Source organism: Aricia agestis, chromosome 1 (assembly GCF_905147365.1).
Source record: "Aricia agestis chromosome 1, ilAriAges1.1, whole genome shotgun sequence".
In the NCBI taxonomy this organism is placed as follows: Eukaryota; Metazoa; Arthropoda; class Insecta; order Lepidoptera; family Lycaenidae; genus Aricia; species Aricia agestis.
The window spans coordinates 26,131,171-26,151,698 of record NC_056406.1 but is presented as its reverse complement, the minus strand read 5'-3'; the positions used below and the strand labels follow the sequence as shown (position 1 = coordinate 26,151,698).

General features: G+C 38.3%; 1 protein-coding gene across 1 annotated transcript; it reads left to right on the top strand.

Moving 5' to 3' along the window:
* The first annotated feature begins 1,274 nt into the window (after window positions 1-1,274).
* LOC121733784 (cytoplasmic dynein 1 light intermediate chain 2) lies at window positions 1,275-20,097 on the top strand. Its single transcript, XM_042124142.1, has 9 exons — window positions 1,275-1,447; window positions 1,676-1,866; window positions 2,367-2,570; window positions 15,585-15,796; window positions 16,206-16,435; window positions 16,625-16,736; window positions 17,340-17,475; window positions 18,079-18,311; window positions 18,763-20,097. The coding sequence occupies exons 1-8, from the start codon at window positions 1,374-1,376 to the stop codon at window positions 18,303-18,305; spliced, it is 1,386 nt and encodes a 461-aa protein (XP_041980076.1). The 5' UTR covers window positions 1,275-1,373; the 3' UTR covers window positions 18,306-18,311; window positions 18,763-20,097.
* The last annotated feature ends 431 nt before the right edge of the window (window positions 20,098-20,528 follow it).

Sequence of the window (20,528 nt, the reverse complement as noted above, 5' to 3'; positions counted from 1 at the left end):
GAAACCAGAGAAGGTGGTGATATAAGAATCCACCAGACAGCCTATGTTAAGAAAATTTTGAAACGGTTTGGAATGCAAGAATGCAGGCCGGTATCCACTCCGATTGTTAAAGAAGAAGTAGTTCAGAAACCAGAGAAGGACGACGACTTTTTTATCAGGAACTACAGGCAAGTGGTTGGTGCACTCGCATATCTGATGGTTGGCACTAGACCCGATATCGCATACGCTGTGAGTGTGGTCTCCAGAAAACTAGAAAATCCCACTCCAACAGACTGCGTAAAGTTGAAGCGCATTCTACGCTATCTGCAGTATGCACCCGATTTGGGAATACTTTATAAAAGGAATTTTAAAAGAGGTAACATAGAATGTTATAGTGACGCCGACCACGGCGGAGATATTGCGACAGGAAGATCCACTTCTGGAGTTCTATGCCTATATGCTGGTGGAGCAGTATCGTGGCTCAGCCAGAGGCAACAAAGCGTTGCAATATCTACCACAGAAGCCGAGATAGTCGCTGCCAGTGAAGCAGCAAGAGAAAGCATTTGGCTAACTCGTCTTATTGGTAGTTTGGTAAAGACGGAAGGCCTACCTGTACTGTATGTAGACAACGAGGCAGCTGTACGTCTTGCTGAGAACCCTGAGTTTCACAGAAGGACAAAGCACATACGTATTCGGCACTTTTTTGTACGAGAGCTAGTGGCGAATGGAACTATAACTGTGAAGAGGATCAGCACTGAGCTGCAGCTGGCAGATATTTTTACAAAGCCTCTTGCTAGGACTCGGTTTAAACATCTGGCGAACTGTCTTGGCCAGCACATCTAGAGAAGGTTTTGAGGTAAACCTCTTTAGTGTAAGATGGTGTTGGCCGTTCAGATTTTAGAAGATGTTTATTTCCTATGTTTTTGATATTTGACACCTTGTGAGTTTTGTGTGTTCGGTTGATTGTCTAAAGAAAACCAATATATGATTTACTTTATGTACATTGCTTTTTATTAATTTCACAAAGTACTTCATTCCACCAGAGCCGAATTAGGATAGAAAACGACTCCCTGTAAAATCACGGAATAACAATTTGGGGTTTATCCTCGCCTTAAAAATTTAATCGATTGTAAGGGTTTCGATTAATTAAAAAAATCGTTTTTTTTTTAAATCGATTTTCATAAAAAATGGGTTAAAAAAATAATGCGCAACGTTTATAATCAAGTTTTCACTTCTGCCGGCACTCCCCGTCTTTTTTTAACCTAGCAACTACAACCACGAGTTTTTTTTTTGTTTAGTCTGTGGTCCGTTTATGAGAGTGACGTATGATCGGACGAAACGAAAACGAAAGAAAAGCCTCTTGTGCCGTTGTTATCTTCTATTTTAACTGAAGAATGGAGACAAACGGCCAGGGTAATGGGCTTAGATCAAAAAAGAAAGATAACGGCGATGGAAAAGATAACCTATGGTAAACTTCTGCTCCTCATTTATCAGTTACATTTAGCATCCATATAGGGTATCCAATGTGTCACACCTACGTGATGTCAAAAAAGTAGGAACCTGAAAAATACCTATGTGACCCAGCTACGTTGTATTTACCTTACATGAAGTGTGCAGTGCCAGGATGAGTGGTGCCAGTGCTGCGGCAGTACGACCATGATGATCCCATGTCTTACAAATTTTGTGATATTTGCAGGTCTGCTATTTTAGAGGAGGTACAGAATCAAGGAAATACAAAATTACCTTCAAACAAAAATGTTCTAGTTTTGGGTGATAACGAAACTGGAAAGACCACACTTATAGCTAAATTACAAGGGGTAGAGGACCCTAAGAAAGGGTCTGCTCTCGAATATGCTTATATTGATGTCAGAGATGAGTACCGAGATGGTAAGATATTCAGATCTATAAAATACATTAGATTAAAATTATTAGTAAACTCTTAGCTAACCATTTAACCGCATTAAATAAATTTAAATTTTGATCTAATCTGTGTTATTTTGTACCTAAATATTGGTTGTTATACTATATTCACAACCTCTTGATTGGCTTTGATGAATAATAATAACAATGTAACATTGTTGAAAATCAATAGTACACATTCAAACAAGTTCCATATTCTTATAAGAAACAAACATATAAGTTTCAATTATGTCCCTATAATACTAAAAATAATGTTCATAAGTGAAATTTGCCAACGTAATTTATAATAAAATATATAACTTAGTAAAAATATGTTATAACATATATTGTGAAAGTAAATATCTTTTAAAATATTAATATAATATTAACATTTTAACGAAATAAATTGAGTTGCTTATTTTTGATTCAGTTTAATTTTAAGTGATTTATTGTTAGATCTGGCCAGTTACATTCCATATAATTTACAGATCACACCCGGCTAAGCGTTTGGGTGTTAGACGGAGACCCAGGTCACACAAATTTGCTCAAGTTTGCACTAAATGAAGATACATTCCCTCACACACTGGTCATATTCACGGTGGCCATGACCACACCCTGGGGTATACTGGACCAGTTACAGAGCTGGGCATCCATCCTTGGTGATCACATAGACAAATTGGATCTCACACCAGGTTAGTGTATTATCTTACGGCAGTGTTTCCGAGACATTGTTCTGCCTTGGCTCTGTACATTTCTCTCTGACCGTTTGTGACTTACTATTTACAAACCTAAGCTAATGTTATTAAAGGTATCTTCTTCTTCCTAGTCGTATCCTCATGGTTGAGGGACATGACCACCAAAATTTGCTACCGGGATATGGCTCTCCACTTGTCTCTGTTTTTGGCGTTTTTGGCTTGATGCAATGCCTCCTGGAATGTGTAGTCAGCAGCCTTGACAATCGCGTCTATCCATTGTGTAGCCAGTCTGCCTCTGCCTTTTTTCCCTTCTAATTGCCCAGCTAGTATGAGACTCTCCAGATTACTAGGCTCCTGGCGGGCTATGTGGCCAAAAAAGGCGAGTGATCTTTGTAGACAAAGAGTGGACAGCCGCTTAGTAATTTTGAATTGCTGAAGTATAGACGTGTTTGTCCGATGTGCAGTCCAGGGGATGCCGAGCATTTTGCGCCAGCACCACATTTCAAAAGCGTCGATCTTGGCTTGAGCATGTTTTTATTGACCATGTCTCGGAGGCATATAAAAATATTGAAAAGATTAAGGAACTAGTGCTATTTTTGTGCTGCGATAGATGTTCTTGTTCTTTCCCCCGTTTTTCCCACATTTTCCTAAGTTTCTTCAGTCGTACTTATCAGTCTTAGCGTAATAATATTATATAGCCTATACTATACAGGGTGTAACAAAAATAAGTGATAATACTTTAGGGTGTGTACGTGTTCCTTGTAGAGAGTTCACTGTGAAAGTAGCAGCGCTGAAAGACCAAAAATTTTTGGTCTTTCAGCGCTGCTACTTTCACTTATTACAAAGTATTATCACTTATTTTTGTTACACACTGTATATTATATATTATATAGCCTTACTCGATAAATGAGCTATCTAACACTGAAATTAGTTTTTAAATCGGACCTGTAGTTCCTAAGATTAGCGCGTTCAAGCAAACATACTCTTCAGGTTTATAATATTAAGTAAGTATAGATTTTTTTATTTATCGCTTGACAAACTTGAGTCTCGATCTAAAAGACTATGAAAAGTACCAACAACAGGGTCATAATAGGCTCATAATCATGGGACGATGCATGGTATAATATGGTAGTGATGATGATGATGATGAATGTAATTTGCATAGTAGCATATGCTTTCCGTTCTTAAAACAACGTCGAAACTCCCAAACTTGTATTTATAAAGAATTAGGAGTTCTCTCAGCACCTTCCGAACCACGGTATACCAGGTATACCTCGGTGCAAAATCTTACTTGTTGGTAGCATATGCTTAGAATACTTCTCACGAAACCGAAGTCACCACATGTTCCCCTATAAATTCTGAGGAGTTCCATCGATTACTTATGGATCCTTCATCAGATCACCATTTTTGTGGTATATAATACCAAATTGAGATGATACTCTATATACCAAAAGAACAATTTTGAAAATCGGTTAACAAACGGCGGAGTAATCGTTAAACATAAAAAAACGAACATAACACCTCCCCCATTTTTAAAGTCGGTTAAAATTGTAGCCTATGTGTTATTCTGATGTATAAGCTATATTATTGTAAAGTTTGATTAAACTCCGTTCAGTAGTTTTTGCCTGAAAGAGTAACAAACATCCATACATCCACACATCCATACATCCAAACAAACTTTCGCCTTTATAATATTAGTAGGATAGTAGGATGTGTCTTCCTAGCGACCATTAAGTGTACCTATCCATAAGGATTTTATCATAGACTAGCTGTCCCGGTGAACTTTGTGTCACTTTAAAATCTTCCCTGGACTTATCTTAAGACTAAAATTAGCCCCATCCGTTAAACCGTTTTCGAGTTTTAGCGTTACTAACACAATTGAAAATTCATTTATATGTATGTATATATAGATTATATTATGTTTTTTTTTTTATGAAATAAGGGGGCAAACGAGCAAACGGGTCACCTGATGGAAGGCAACTTCCGTCGCGCGTTGCCGGCCTTTTAAGAGGGAATAGGGTAATAGGGGAGGGTAGGGAAGGGAAGGGAATAGGGGAGGGTAGGAAAGGGAATAGGGTAGGGGATTGGGCCTCCGGTAAACTCACTCACTCGGCGAAACACAGCGCAAGCGCTGTTTCACGCCGGTTTTCTGTGAGAACGTGGTATTTATCCGGTCGAGCCGGCCCATTCGTGCCGAAGCATGGCTCTCCCACGTAAATGTCACCTAAATTCATAGGGTCTAAGATATATGAGTTTTGTTGTAAACATACATATTTGTCGTAAGAGTACCTTAAGAGACCGCTCGCGCTAGGGGGGACACTTGGCATAAGTGAAAATAAGCATGAGGCATTCCTTGTCAGTTAGTAAGGCATGTATTTAGTATGCATGACTTTGACCTAGGGATCCTTGAATGCATGACTGCAGGAAAATTACTGATCATTCTACCCTGAGGTAGATAGTTGATACTTCTTTAATTCTACTATTGATTGTAGGCGACGACGACGGTAATTAATCTGTTAATAATATACATTTTATTTATTAGTATTGTGTATAAAATCTACTATCTTCTATGTTAAATAAAAATGAATTTTAAATATTGTTTAGTCTCGCTAAAACTCGAGAACGGTTTTTCTGATTTGGCCCATTTTAGTGTTGAAATATTCGTGCAAGTCCAGGGAAGGTTTATATTAGGATGGAATTAATATGGAGCTCACTGGATCAGCTAGTGAATAATAAATTGGCTAGAATATCACTTTGATCATCATCTCACAAACATTTGTATTATTTTGTCGGTTTGGCAAGGGAATGTTCGAAAAGCGTCTAGGTGACGAACTTATGATGTATTTTATTCCCCTCATGATCTTGTTACCTGTCAAGTTACATAGAGCAGGTGTCCTGAAGGTTAAATATCTCAAGTTAAGTGTACGGATTACCGAAAGTTAACTAAAAGTATATATCTATCTCTTTCTTGCATCGATAATAGGGGTGACGTCGTAACTTCGTTCTTAATATCTTTTGGGATTGTCGTTAATGCAAGTATCTGCAATATTTATGAAAAGAAAATGATTGCCGAAAGGCATTGTGGAAGTGGTTGCACTGTAAAAAAGTGTCATAAAAGAATAATATTATGTAGATCCATATGATATTCTTTGAAGAAAATGTTCCAATAAAAAACATGCAGTCACCATTTTGGCATTGCAGCCAAAACTAACTGCAGTTATTTCTGCAGCATAGGTAACTAATGCATCGTCTGCCAGTGGTTTATTTTGAATATATCCGGCAGTTAACGTATGACTCAGTCAAACTAACCATTATAACTTTACTCATCACGACGAAAGCAAAATAAATTCATAAATATAGTTTAGGCGCTAAGGTAGTAAATCAAACATTGCCTTTCTTATATGTGCCACTAGCTAACATTGCCAGTAACTTTGTGAAAGCGAAAATCGTTAAACGCGCGGAAACCTTACATTTTCCGAGATAAAAATTTTGTATCCTTTCCCGGGACTTAAGGCAGGGATTAATCTCAATCCAAAACTATAACTTTGCACACAACCAAAGACCAAGCGTATAAGCATCGCAATAAGATTCATTTTAGCTTAGCATAAAACTGAAGTCACTCAAACGGATTTTCTCTATTTTTCATGTTTTTTTTAAATATCTTTGGAAATAAACATTAAGAAACAAAATTGTTCGGTTAAAGAATTTATAATATAGATACACTAACAATTTATTCAAATAAAATGTATAATTATCCTAGTTAATACTTATATTTCGATGAAATAGATTTTTTTCGGAGGTGAGTTCGTAAATTAATTACAGCCAAAGTATTAAGTTTTATTAAAATGTTTATGGTTTAAGGTATTTTAAATATTGTGCTTTATATCTCATATTTTTTAAAACTTCGTTATTATATTGGAACTAAGTAAACCGGAAGTCGCGGAATAACAAATTGAGGTTTATCCTCGCCTTAAGGCGGGGATTAATCTCAATCCAAAACGATAACTTTGCACACAACCAAAGACCAAGCGTATACGCATCGCAATAAGATTCATTTTAGCTTAGCATAAAACTGAAGTCACTCGAGCGGATTTTTTCTATTTTTCATGTTTTTTTAAATATCTTTGGAAATAAACATTAAGAAACAAAATTGTTCGGTTAAAGAATTTTTAATATAGATTTACTAACAATTTATTCAAATAAAATGTATAATTATCCTAGTTAATACTTATATTTCGATGAAATAGATTTTTATCGGAGGTGAGTTTGTAAATTAATTACAGCCAAAGTATTAAGTTTTATTAAAATGTTTATGGTTTAAGGTATTTTAAATATTGTGCTTTATACCTCATAATTTTTTAAACTTCGTTATTATATTGGAACTAGGTAAACCGGAAATCGCGGAATAACTAATTGGGGTTTATCCTCGCCTTAAAGGTTAGACTACCACTATACCCAATTTTTAGATGATCGGTTCAGCGGTTTTAGCGAAAGAAGTAACAGACAGAAACATTTCGCATTCATAACATTAGTATAGATGGAAGTAAAGATAATATTATCTGTTCACAATCTCAAATTCCATCATATTTTTCTGCGTGAGCGAAAAGTTCTCAAACGCGCAAACATAAGCTTTATAAACCTGTTGTTGGTTCAATGCGTATAAGTTATAACTAGCATCCACATGCGATTATAATATCATTATCTGAATAAAAACTCATCATGGCTGAAAACTAACCTTTCTACAAGTCGCTCCAAACTCGTAATGATCGCCGCAAATCATTGATCGCGCCATAGGCCATAGGCCATAGCCCATAATATAATCAATCATTTTGCTGGAATAAAAATTATCCTGTATCTTTTGTTAGTTAAATAATAAGTAGCTGTTCTATAAAATTAAGCAATTTCTGACCGAACTAATGCTAGACTGAGCGTGTAACGGTGTAACCCTAGTCTGAAGTCTAGGGATGCGTTTGCATAAGCGCCTCTATATTGTTGGTGGACGCGGTCCAAAGGCTCACCGACTGTGATCCTGTGGACAGCTGACGAATATAATATAGGACAGAATATAGAATTATAGTTGACAAATATAGGATTGTATGTTATTTTTTGTTTTTTATTTGATACCTATAAAGATATAGGTATCGAATTAAATATTATTACCTAGGTAACACTGAAAATGTTTAGAAAATGAAAAACGGCTTAATGTAGAAAGTTGACAATACTTTTATTGTTTTTAGAAGTAATCTCCGTTCCTCTCTACACATCGTCGCATTCGATGGAACCACCAAAAAAAGCAGTGGGCCCAGTCTTCCTTAGGGGTCTCTTCTGTGGCTTTTTCGTACGCTTTCATCGCATCTTCAGGGCTCGTAAAGCGAGTACCTCGAATTTTATCTTTATTTCTTGAGAACAAATTAAAGCCGCAGGGCGCCAGGCCAGGACTATATATGGCGTATGACTCAATATCTCAACACGTGCCATAGTCAAATATTCAACAGTTCGTCCTGCTTCGAGGGCGCTGCTGTCGAAATTTTTCCAAGACGACAGGCATACAGCGATTCACATACCATTTTGCAGTAACTGTCCTTTCATCTTCTAGCACAACTGTCGCAAAATTACATTTCCGACCAAAGAATGAGGCAATCATCTTTTTGCCTTGACTTCTTCCTTTCTTTACCTTAGTTGGCCAAACCTCGAAAGGAAACACCCCTTGAGCTAATTGTCTTTTGGTTTCGGGTTCGTAGCAATATATCCAGCTTTCATCACCTGTGAGATTGTCAAATACAGCATTTGTGTCACCGCCGTTGAACTTATCTAACATTTGGCGACACCAGTCCATGCGAAGGCGTTTCTGGTCGTCGATTGAAGTATGGGGAATGCATCTGGTACAAAGCTTCTTGACGCCTAAATGTTCATGTCATATTTTTTGAACTTGACTCATAGCAATGCCTAGGCTTGCCCGTATCTGCTAGTAGGTCACTCTTTTATCTCCCTCTATCATGCGTCGCACAACACTAATGTTAACTTCAGTAGTCGCTGTTAAAGGACGTCCCGCACGCGGATCATCACTGAGATTGCTACGTCCACGTTTAAACTCGTTAAACCAATTGTAAATAGTGACACGAGATGGGGCTTCATTATGAAATGGTAATAGCAGCCTATCAAAGCTTTGTTATTGAGTAAGCCCACAACGAAAGTCATAAAAAATCATTAACTGAAAATTTTCTCGCGTTAAGTTCATTTTCACGTGTAACAAAAGTTTTAGATTTGCCGCCAATTCACCAAAACAAACGACAAATAAATGTAATATACCAGATTATGTTACCAAAGAGTTCTAAAATTGTAATTTAAAAAAAGTTTTCATTAGTAATGTTTTAACTGGCTAGTTCTAAACGCTTTCAGTGTGACCCACGTATTCTTGCCAGGATGCGACAATTAAAAAAAAAATAAGGGGGCCAACGAACAAACGGGTCACATGATGGAAAGCACCGTTGCCCATTGACACTCGCAACATAAGAAGAGCTGCAGGTTCGTTGCCGGCCTTTCATGGTAGTTTGATACCTTTGAACATCGAATTTGACTAGTTTGTTCCGTTTCATTAGCAAGGGGGCTAGTTTACCCCTATAAGGTTTCAATTCGGGACGTAATGAATATTGTTTAACGGAACTCGTTGGCGAAGGCTAAGCTGTGAGTCATGGGTTACGTCACCCGCGTAATGTGTGAGACTGGTTTGATGGGACAAACTATGACATAGTTTGTGTTGTAAACAAGAGTAATGCTAAAGTGCGGTCGCGGAGCGCTTAAAGCTACTTGTCTCTTTCAATCGCATGTACCATCGAAGAAGTTGATTCATAGTGTCTAAACACACCATGCCGAAAATACGCGGCCGAAGTTCGGCGTGATTACGCCTGCAATACGCTACGCATGCGGTGTGTCATCGGTACAATTTTATGTCAATTCAATGTTAGCTGCCGCCGTAGAGATGGGCACGTACCTGGGTATTTACCCATCTACCCGGTATTTACCCTCACGTACCCGGTAAATACCCGTATCTACCCAAAAGGGCGGGTAGATAAAATTCAATACTTAAGTCACAACCACCTCAAGAACGGTAATAGCTAGAGAGTTGAAATTTTCACAGATTGTGTATATCCGTTGCCACTATAAAAACAAATACCAAAAACAAAATAAAATTAATATTTAAGGGGGGCTCCCATACAACAAACGTGATTTTTTTGGCCTTTTTTGCTCTATATCAATAATAGCAACAGGTAGGTACTTGAAATTTTCACACAATCTTTAGTTTTATGTTAACTTTAATATTTAATAATAATATTAATATAAAATAAAAAATTAAGAGGGGCTGCCATACAAAAAACACAAATTTTGCCCTAATTTTTATCCTACTAATATTATAAAGGCGAAAGTTTGTTTGGATGTATGGATGTTTGTTACTCTTTCACGCATGGGCGTACCGACGGGGGGCAGGAGGATCCCCTGGATCATGTTGACGTCCCTACTAAGTATCTTATCTTGTAATTTTATCGAAAATGTAGTACTTTTAGAGAAAAAATATCTAGTACTTTCATAGAAAACTTAGATAATATGAGCGATTCTTACACAGAGACGTAATAAATCGATTTGCCGAAGACCCTCGAAAATTGCTTTTAAAATAGACGATGTATAAGTACCTGGTTAGAGAAATTTTATAAAAAATATGTAGGTAAGTATAATTTTTTATTATTTATATATATATCTTATAAAAAATCTGATTTGCTTTGATTTGCTTCTGATTTTTTTAACTTCTCATTCTGCTAGCAATCTGACTTCTAGACATTGAACTAGTCGTTTTGAATTTCTTCTTTGTATGGTACGCACCCAAGATCTTGTGGGGCTCGTCTTTTTAATCTTTTGAATGTTTGGTTTGGTAGAGTTTCTTCAATTTTTTGCCAATATATTAGGATGTGATTTTGTCCTTTTACAATAGTTTTGGAGGGAGTCTTTAATTTCCTCTTTTACATACTTGATTTTTAGATCATTGTGGATTTGGCTATTCGTAACATAATATGGGGCTCCAGTTATTGAACGCAGGGTTTTAGATTGGAATCGTTGTAGAATTTTTATATTTGATGTGGAGGTTGTGTCCCACAACTGCATTCCATAGGTGCAGATGGGTTTGAGTATGCTTTTATACAAAATAAGTTTATTTTCTAGTGATAGTTGTGACTTGCGGCCTATCAGCCAGTAAAGCTTTCGTAGCTGCTTAAGCCTTTCTTTTGTTCCATATATGTGTTCTCCATGTAAATCGCCTGTCGAGATAAATTCCTAGGTATCTAACATCGTTTGACTGTGGTATTTTTATCCGATTAAGTTCTAATTCTGGACATGTCTCGTGTCTTAATATGAAAGTTACATGGACAGATTTATTCTCGTTGGCTTTTATCCTCCAATCTTTTAAGCACTTTGATATTTCGTTTAAGGTTCTTTGCAATTTTGCCGATGCTCCATGGGCTGTTTGGTCTACTGCGAGGATTGCTGTGTCATCTGCGTAAGTGCCTGTCAGAGCTTCATCAGTACTTGGAAGGTCAAATGTGTATAGAAGGTAGAGATAAAGGCCCAATATACTGCCTTGCGGCACTCCTGCTTCGATTTTATGGAGACATGTGACACTATCTCCGTACTTAGCATAGAAATATCTATTGCTGAGGTATGCGTTTATGAAGAGGTTGAAGTTTAAGGGTGGCTTTTTACGAACTTTATACAACAGTCCACGATGCCATAATCGATCGAAGGCCAATGATATATCCAGAAAAACAGTAAGATTTGCTTTCAAAAGCTTTTTGAACTTCTTCTACCAGTCGGTGTACCTGCTCAATACTCAATAGTCCCATGCGCTTGGCGAAAACCGAATTGGTGGTCGGGTAACAGTTTACTAGCTCTGATTTCTGGCATAATGCATTTCAGGAAGAGTATTTCTAAGACCTTGGAGGGAACTGGCAAAAGACTTATAGGCCGGTGAGATTTTTCATCCAATGGATCTTTTCCGGGTTTGGGGATTAATATTATAATCTCTGCTACTTTCCATTGCTGGGGGGACAATTTTATTTAAAATACACTCGGAATTGTGTGAGATATTTGATTCCATTTTCTTGTAGCTCTTTTAGTATTTTTGGTGAAATGTTTACGCTAATTTCCATGCTGGGAAAGATTGTTAAAGTGGTTCCCCCAAACGAGGATATACCATTGGTGACTTTTTTGTGGTGAACGCGCTGACTTGTGTTTTGGTGCGGTTAAATTGGACTGAGTTACGTCTACCCCATTTCACCCCGATAAATATGCGGGAAGTCACATTATCTGTACTATCATCCGCATAGCGATGAATGCCATTGATATGCTGTATGAATAGGGTAGGCGATAGCACACAGCCCTGAGGGATACCAGCATCAACAGATAGAGTATCAGAGCATTCACCATCAACTACGACTGCTAAGAAACTTGTGACCCACTTGCATAATTTCTTGGGGACTCCATATGATGGAATCTTGGATAATAGTGATTTGTACCATACCCGATCAAAGGCCTTCGCGATATCCAAACTAACAGCTAATACCCACAGTTTCAATCGCCTGAGCCAACGATGAGTTAGGTACGCCAAGAGAACCGAGCCGAGCCTTAGTAATCCCTGAGCGTCCAAGTGTCGAATGAGCTGGCTATTGATGATGGACTCCATCATCTTCGAGAAGAGGGAGATTATAGAGATTGATCTGCTGTTGGAAGAATTGGAACGGCCACATTTTTTAAGTATCGTGTTCACAAAAAGCTGTCTTTCAAGAAGCCGAAACTATGTGAGATAGATAGTTGAGCCAAAAAAGACGCGTTAAGACCGGAGCCAACTCTGGAGCACTCACTGGAGCTACTTGCATTGAGCGCTGATGAAACCGAATATCAGACATGACGCTCGTACATCGCGGTATGGTTGGCGGTTTCCGCCCTCATCATAAAGGGTCGAGTTGAACGCAAAGAGCATGTCATAAGATCGGCATTCTCTTTTGCGTGTTGAAGTAAACACAGTGCAAGCGCTGTTTCACGCCAGTTTTTTCGGAGTCAACCCATTCGTACCGAAGAATCGCTCTCCCACGGTTAAAAGGGAAAAAAATCTTCTTTTAATTAATGCACAGGCCAAGAACTTTTTATATTTGATCATTACTTGCGTTTACACAAAAACAGTTCTCATTTGCATAATACATTAATTTGCATGTACATATTATATAGGTGTCAAGACTGTAAAGGTGCCTCTTCACAATGGACTATGCTGGCCCACTACAAGCCATCGCCATTGTGTAAACGGAGTAATGGTGTATTATGGCGGACGATTTTCAGGCGTGGCCTGCAGTGGGTCATCGTGCCATTGTGTACTGGCTATATAACAGACAAGATTTTGTACACGTGTTCCTCTAATGAAGTAGACATCCACTATAATTGTAAAAAAAATATAATTGTAAAAAAAAATCTTACCTCAAAGAGGATTTATACCTTGAGGTTGGAATTGTATAGGCTCAAGGTTAGTTAGTGGAACCTTATAATTTCTTTGACACTAGTACACAATAATATTCGTAGTGCCTACAATTACTAACAAAATATATTGAATTACGAGTACCTATGTATATTAGAATTTTTAAAAGTTCAGCCTAAAGGAGGGATGAATGTTTTGAAATTTCGCACGCGTGTTTCCCTTAACGATGAAGGCGTCCACTAAGACGATTTAATCAATCCCCAAAAGTGTTAAATGCTAACTTTATCACTATAAGAAGGTAGTATACTTTAAAGAATATTAATATCACACATACAAAGCCAAAATTTAGGAAAAAAAGTTCAAAAACACACCGTCACTCTTTGACATGCGCGCCGAAATTCATGAAAAACATGGTTTTGTATTGCAAACATACATTAGTTTAAGACTTAAAGGGCCTTATTCGAACAGTTACGGGCTAGTGACCAAATTTGCATAATTTAATGGAGGTACTACTAAGGATTTACTAAAAAAAATATGTGAAAACGTACGCTGAATAATAAATACCCACCATTTTTGGGTATTTACCCAATCTACCCGGTAAATACCCAATCTACCCGGTAAATACCCAGGTGGGTAGATTGGGTATTTACCCATCGCCCATCTCTAGCTGCGATAGGTTGTATGTCAAACCAGAGATAGATTGAATATTGGGAACGGCCATTAGGCGAATGGTACGTTGTTTGGCTGGAATATGTCAAGTCAATGTTAGTTGCTGCGCTTAAGCCTTGATGCAATTCGACCAAATGACGTAGGTCCGTCATCTGCCTATGAAGCAATTTCTCTGATAGTACATCGTTGGGTTTATTCAGGTACGTGACGAAAGAGCGTGATAGCAATATTTTCGTATGTGAGTGAAAGAGACCAAAGTATGTCTAACTTTGTATTAAATACTCTGGAACAAACTGCCACCAGCAGTATTTCCGGACATATTCGACCTGCAAACCTTCAAGAAAAGAGCGTATTCCCTCTTAAAAGGCCGGTAACGCACCTGCAGCTCTTCTGATGTTGCGAGTGTCCATGGGCGACGATAGTTGTAGTTCCATCAGGCGATCCATTTGCTCGTTAGCCCCTTTATTTCATAAAAAAAAAGTTAAATTGAAAAATGAAAATAAAGGAGTCCCGTTTAACCCTAATAATTTTGAGTCTAATGGGCGTTTAAATTATGATTGCTAGTTCTATTCAAGACAGTCGGTTCAATGACTTCCGAAATCACCGCTACATTTGATGATACCTGATAACGATATTAATATAGAATATAGATTGTACTCGGAAATAAGAGACCTTGTATTCTCATTTTAATCACCTACTTACATCCGTGGACATAAATGCTGTTGTATTTTTTAATATTTACGGTAAAAACTTTCACTGTTAAATGTAAGATTGATAATAATTATTGTTGCAGTCTATGCGCGTTAAGTGTTTAATGAGTTTTCAGCGCAAATGTCGAAAGCTTCTCCAATAGTGAATGTAAACAATGCAAAAAGCGTATTAATAATTTTAACATTTTTACATACTGTAAATTTAACTCAAATAAACTATAGTGTATACCATAATGTATGATTTATGAGGTTTTATTTAACTGGAGTTTCTTTTTTCACTAGCGCTTTTGACTTACGCTAAATACACCATACAATAATGCTATTGAAAGAATAAACATTCTTTCAAAAATTTTCAAAAAAACGGGGCACCAGTCATCTTCATCATGATATTTAGTATTTAGCTCGGTAAGACATAATTGAATTAGACTCGAGCAACTTTTACAAGCGTAATACAATGGGATATACAGTAGTAATAATTGTAATTGTATGTGAAAGTGTGGTATAAGCTTTCTGGAAGTGTGTCGACTGTCGCCGTAGATTAACGTGAGAAACACTTCGTTACGGCTTGTTGATTCGTACAATTTGATACTGTTTCGATTTGAATATTGTATGTTCGAGCACCGGTGTTGAGATTTTTTGCATATATTTTGCTTGAGGTTTTGCTCGATGAGTCAGTTCCAAAAGACTTGAGGGTAACTTAAATATATGAATATAAAAACTCTAGAGCGCACATACTTCATAAGAAAATAAATATATTCCCTAAAAGCTTTTGCGTTCGTAATATTAAAAGGTTAGGAGGATTATCTCGCGCCGTAGTCACGCGATCAATAGTAAGATTGTGAGTCTCCTTTCTAAGTTAACAGACCTCTCTAATTCAGTATCAGCACTTTTAGGCTCAGCGTGAATACGGAAGAATACAAACACTAACACAATGAAGTACAAAATAAGAGATTTTATTTATCAATCGGCCATTGAGTACATAATCGTAGTAGATGGTAGTACATGACTTTGTGCTGCACAAAAAGTTAATTTTCGACTTTAAATAATAATTATTATTATGATATGATTTTTTCAGTTTTGGTTATTTGTTTGATTTACTAAAATGGTTACTTTTCTTTTCAGAACAAAGGTTACAAAGTAAAAAGCAACAAGTACAGAAATGGTTAAGGTATACGGAGCCGGGCGACGAGTTGGAGCCGACGGCGTCGTCGCCCATGAAGCGTTCGTCGAGGAATCTGTCCGACGAGCTCGACAGCGACGACGAGGACAACCCCCTGCCCGAGGAGGTGTTGACCACCAACCTGGGGCTGGACATCGTCGTAGTTGCTACAAAGGTGAGTGTTTCGTCGGAGAAACTGTACGACGAGCCTGACAGTTATAAATTTGTGAATCATATAAAACTGCACTTATCACTGCTTTGAAGTGGCAAATTATGATTACTTATTAGATCACTTGAGTACTGATTTACATTTATGTTAATATTCAGTGCTGTGTCTGCACTCTAATATTGCATGACTCGCTTTGCAATGATAGATAGAGCTAATATATTTAAACAGCTCCAGCAACATAATTTGACAGGATTATGTCAAGCCTAGTCGACAGATCCCAACTAAAATTGAATTGACATAATCGAACCAAATAACATACAACCACCAACACTCTGTCTATGAATCGACTCCTCGGTTTGTGCAATAGGTTTGAAGTCTTTATTCATTCATGAAACTAATCCATGTATTCCCCCAGACTGACTACATGAGCACCCTGGAGAAGGAGCACGACTACCGCGACGAGCACTTCGACTTCATGCAGCAGTGGATCCGGCGGTTCTGCCTGCGGTACGGCGCGGCGCTCTTCTACACCAGCGCCAAGGAGGACAAGAACTGCGACCTCCTGTACAAGTACCTCACGCACCGGATATACCGCCTGCCCTTCCGCACGCCCGCGCTGATCGTGGAGAAGGACGCGGTGCTCATGTGAGTTCTTGAGTTGGACTAGCGTCGTCAATATAGATAATAACTCTTTGTATCTGTTTAAAGATTTCGTAATCCATACCCAAATGATAAAATAGCGACGACAATTGACAACAGATATCACATCGTATTAGCCTGTATTTCTCTCTCTTTCTCTCTTCACCAGGCCTAACTTGCCTTCTAACGTTTCAGTCCGGCGGGCTGGGACAGCATGAAGAAGATCAGCATCCTGTACGAGAACATGCAGTCGTGCAAGCCCGACGACTACTACCGCGACGTCATCGTGCAGCCAGCAACTAGGAAGGTAAATATAGTCCTATGGGAATAGATGGGGAAACATAGTATAGTCTTATGCTAAGTACTCACATGCGGTTTTGCCCAATAGTTACTCCAAATCGAATAATAATTACTGTGTGGACCGCAAAACTCACAGCTCGAAGGCTCGCATCGAGCCGGATCGATGGAATTAAAAATATCGATTTAGAATAAAACTATCGAGCAATGCCGAATGTGTCTATGAAATCCCGAGCCGTGGGTTTTGCTCGAAGTTATGGCTCGATCGAGCAAAACCGTATGTGAGTACTTAGCATTATAGTAATATAACATTATGTAGAACACAAGATCTTCACCAGTTGCATCAACAAAATTTTAATTCAACTCACACGAAGAAGGTTTAAAGTTTTTAAGCTTTTCGGAGTGCTACTAAATAGTGAATTTGTGACGTTTTCATTTAGACTTGTCGCATACAAATCACCTTTAAAAATGAAATCGCTTTATCCGTTCGAGAGCTACAGACAGACAGACACACCTATAGAAAAACAGATGGGTAAAACTTATAACACCCCATTTTTTCGTTAGGGATTAATAACAGTACACAACAGTACACACCAACATCATGTCGTTTCAGAGCGGCGGTCAGCGCGAGGCGGAGGTGTTGGCTGAGGACGAGCAGGCGTTCCTGCAGCGGCAGCTCACCGCGCTGCAGGCGGGGACGCCCGCGCCACGAGCCGACTCGCCGCTTAGGGCTCCGAGGGCGCCTATAGGTATAAAGCCTTTCGGTCATTGCAACTTTGTGCCGTCTCCCGCTTTGTATGGGGAGGGAAATTTCATTTCTTCCTGCTCCTCCTATTTTCTTCTGATTAATTTCGTTTCGGGTCCCAAGACAGATTTAGCTTGTCCCTCGGGCTCCCTGAGATCATATCATTGGACGGATCGAGCTGAAATTTGGCATGCAGATAGATGTTATGACGTAGGCATCCGCTAAGAAAGGATTTTGATCAATTCTACCCCCAAGGGTTTAAATAGGGGATGAAAGTTTGTATATAATAATACTTCTTAACGCGAGCGAAGCCGCGAGAATAAGCTAGTATTATAAGCGAGAAGAAACCTCGCTATAGACTTCTGTAGGTATTTAGTAGCAGTAAGACATGTGATCTCTCCGTCTGTGATCGTGGCCCATACTTTTAACAGTCGGATTTCGACATTGTTAACAATGTTATGTCGAACTCATCCTTATCTAACCACTCTGTTAGAAGGTGGAAAAAAATACGAACGGCGTCTTCGTCTTTAAGAAGCCATTATTAACTCTTTTTAAACATTAACCTACCTTTATAAACTTTATCCAACATAAAACTTTTTATCCCCAGACGCCAAGCTGACCCCCGGAGCGCCGGGCAACGAGGGCGTGCTGGCGAATTTCTTCAACTCGCTGTTGTATAAGAAGACCGGATCCCCGGGGCGGGCGGACGCGCCGGCGGCGGCCGCGCGCTCCGACGCCGCGGCCGAGCTCGACCGCCTCACGAGGGCGAAGCGCCCGCCAGCCACGCCTCCCGCCCCCGCGCCGCCCCTAGATCTCTCGTCTTCCGACTGCTAGCCGCAGGTATATTGTTGTTTTATTAACTGGAATTGACAGCGATTGGTTATATTCTACTAGCGTAAGTTGTTGTAAAGTTTATTATCATTTATAGACAAGTTTGGTTTTTTAAGGAAATCGCGCTCGTAGTGACAATAGGACGTTGCTTAGATTTTTTTTCCCATTTTATGAAATGGTTCAGTTTAAAACATAATATGACAATATTTTATACCCGAAATTTAATACCCGCTGGATGTAGAAAAATTCGACCGAACTATTAGCCGCTTGTTTTTTACACTCCCACACAATTCACAAAAATATTGGCGTCTTGTTCTCATGCACATGTTATGTAAGCATGTTGCAATGTTTGGTCAATAACCATATTTCCGTCTATAAATCTGAACTTTAGTCCAATTGTAATTATTACAGTGTTATCTTTAAATGCAACATTTTTTAAATGTTGTCGCTCGTTTTTCAGATGGAGTAGAGCGCCGCCCGCCGTTGCGGGACCACTTATCGCTGGCTTGTACTTTGGGCACATATTACTGCGTGCCCGACCACGAAACCTCTGAGATTCTTCATGTGATCGCTTATCGCACCCGCCCGCGTCGCCACGTGGCGAGGCGACAGCCGTGAGATGTTGGAATTTATACTGTATTTATACAACGCTAGAATCTATTTTCGTCTAAATGTAAACAGCTCAGCTGATATAATGCTATCAATTCAAATGTCGCGTATTAACCGCGCAATGAAGCATTACAATGGCACATTCGTTCGGTCGAGTTTTTTGGTTACATTTAGATAAAAATGTTTCTAAATGTAGAAATGGCGTTATGTCGTAGACAGACGCGTATGGCAGCACGCGACGACTCCCACTGTGCTACAGCAATGAAGCGAGGCGGAGAGTTTCCTTAGTAATTGTTTATGTGTAATATGTTTTACGATATTAAGTATTTATTTAATTAATATACGTTCGAGTTGAGCGACTGAAGCTCGGTGGATGCTCGATGTATCGAGAGAATTTAATTAATAGGCAGGTGGCAGACCTATGTCATTCGGTTGGATAATTTCAATGTTAGTCGTGATCATTAGATCTATAGGCTTGACTTGATACACCCCTACAAAATAACGAGGAAGCGCCATATTCTGCCTATGAATTCATGTATCTGGTGGTCAAAATAATATGCAACGTCGAGCATACTTATGTTATCAGTTGAAATAATGCAGTGTGCGATTGTTTGAACACAGAATTCAACTAATAAATTACAACGCTATTCAGAATATCAAATAACGGTAACTTATATTAAATCTAGTGTAGCAAACAAAACTTATTTCCATCAAAGTATTTAACTAAAAAATGCTTAGTATTAAGGAAGTTCTGTGTTAAAACAATACAAAATTGGTTTTGTTTGTGTGAAGAGATGTGTCATGCACAAGACAGTCGCAGATTTGTACAAAACATCATCTCAATCATATTTCGTTCCTTAACTCAATGGATACATATAGATCACACCGCAGACTCACACTCTGTTTACTATGTTACTACTAAAGTACTAGAAAAATATTAACATACGAATAAAACTATATCGATTTTCAATAATAAAATTAACATAAAATAAAAAATACACATTTTGTACAAACAAAAATCCTAGATCTAAATTTGGAATGTAGTCTTATTTAATTTAAAGTATTGGTACATGAGATATTACAGGCTATTTATGTAAATTTAGTTAATTCCTAGTTTGTAATGGTGACCTTTGTGTTTTGTCGAAATATTTCGAAAAAAGTGATTTTAAAATATACAAAATGGAAATTTTTCTACCTGTCGCAGATGTAATTATTATTTATACGTGTAATGTTGAATTATCGAATTGTTTATGTTTGGTGCAATACAAAACATTCCAAACTTGGTTTGGTGCTTTTTTATTACAGTAAAAATCTATCTTAATATCTGGAGTTTTATTTTATTTTGCCCGTCGCTCTCTTTAGCACTAAGGTCACTATTATATTCAAATTATGGCAAGAGGGCCTACCACTTACACCAGCCTGGGTTAGTGTTAATCTGAAATGAAAATTCCGTGCTATCTCGTTCTTTGTGTAATGTCAGAGAAGGCAGGATCTAACGCAGGATAAGCAATAACACAGATTGGTGCAGTGGACCCTAAAGAGTTTTTTGTTGACAAGAACTACTCAGAAAAAGTATGTTTAGTTCGGTTACAGTACTTAACATCATTGCGTCATTGT

Bases quoted from the DNA above. Each gene is read 5' to 3' on its own strand.
- LOC121733784 (XM_042124142.1), top strand. From the start codon at position 1,374: ATGGAGACAAACGGCCAGGGTAATGGGCTTAGATCAAAAAAGAAAGAT. The intron at 2,571-15,584 runs GTTAGTGTATTA...TTTTCTTTTCAG, and splicing joins CAAATTGGATCTCACACCAG to AACAAAGGTTACAAAGTAAA. The intron at 15,797-16,205 runs GTGAGTGTTTCG...GTATTCCCCCAG, and splicing joins TCGTCGTAGTTGCTACAAAG to ACTGACTACATGAGCACCCT.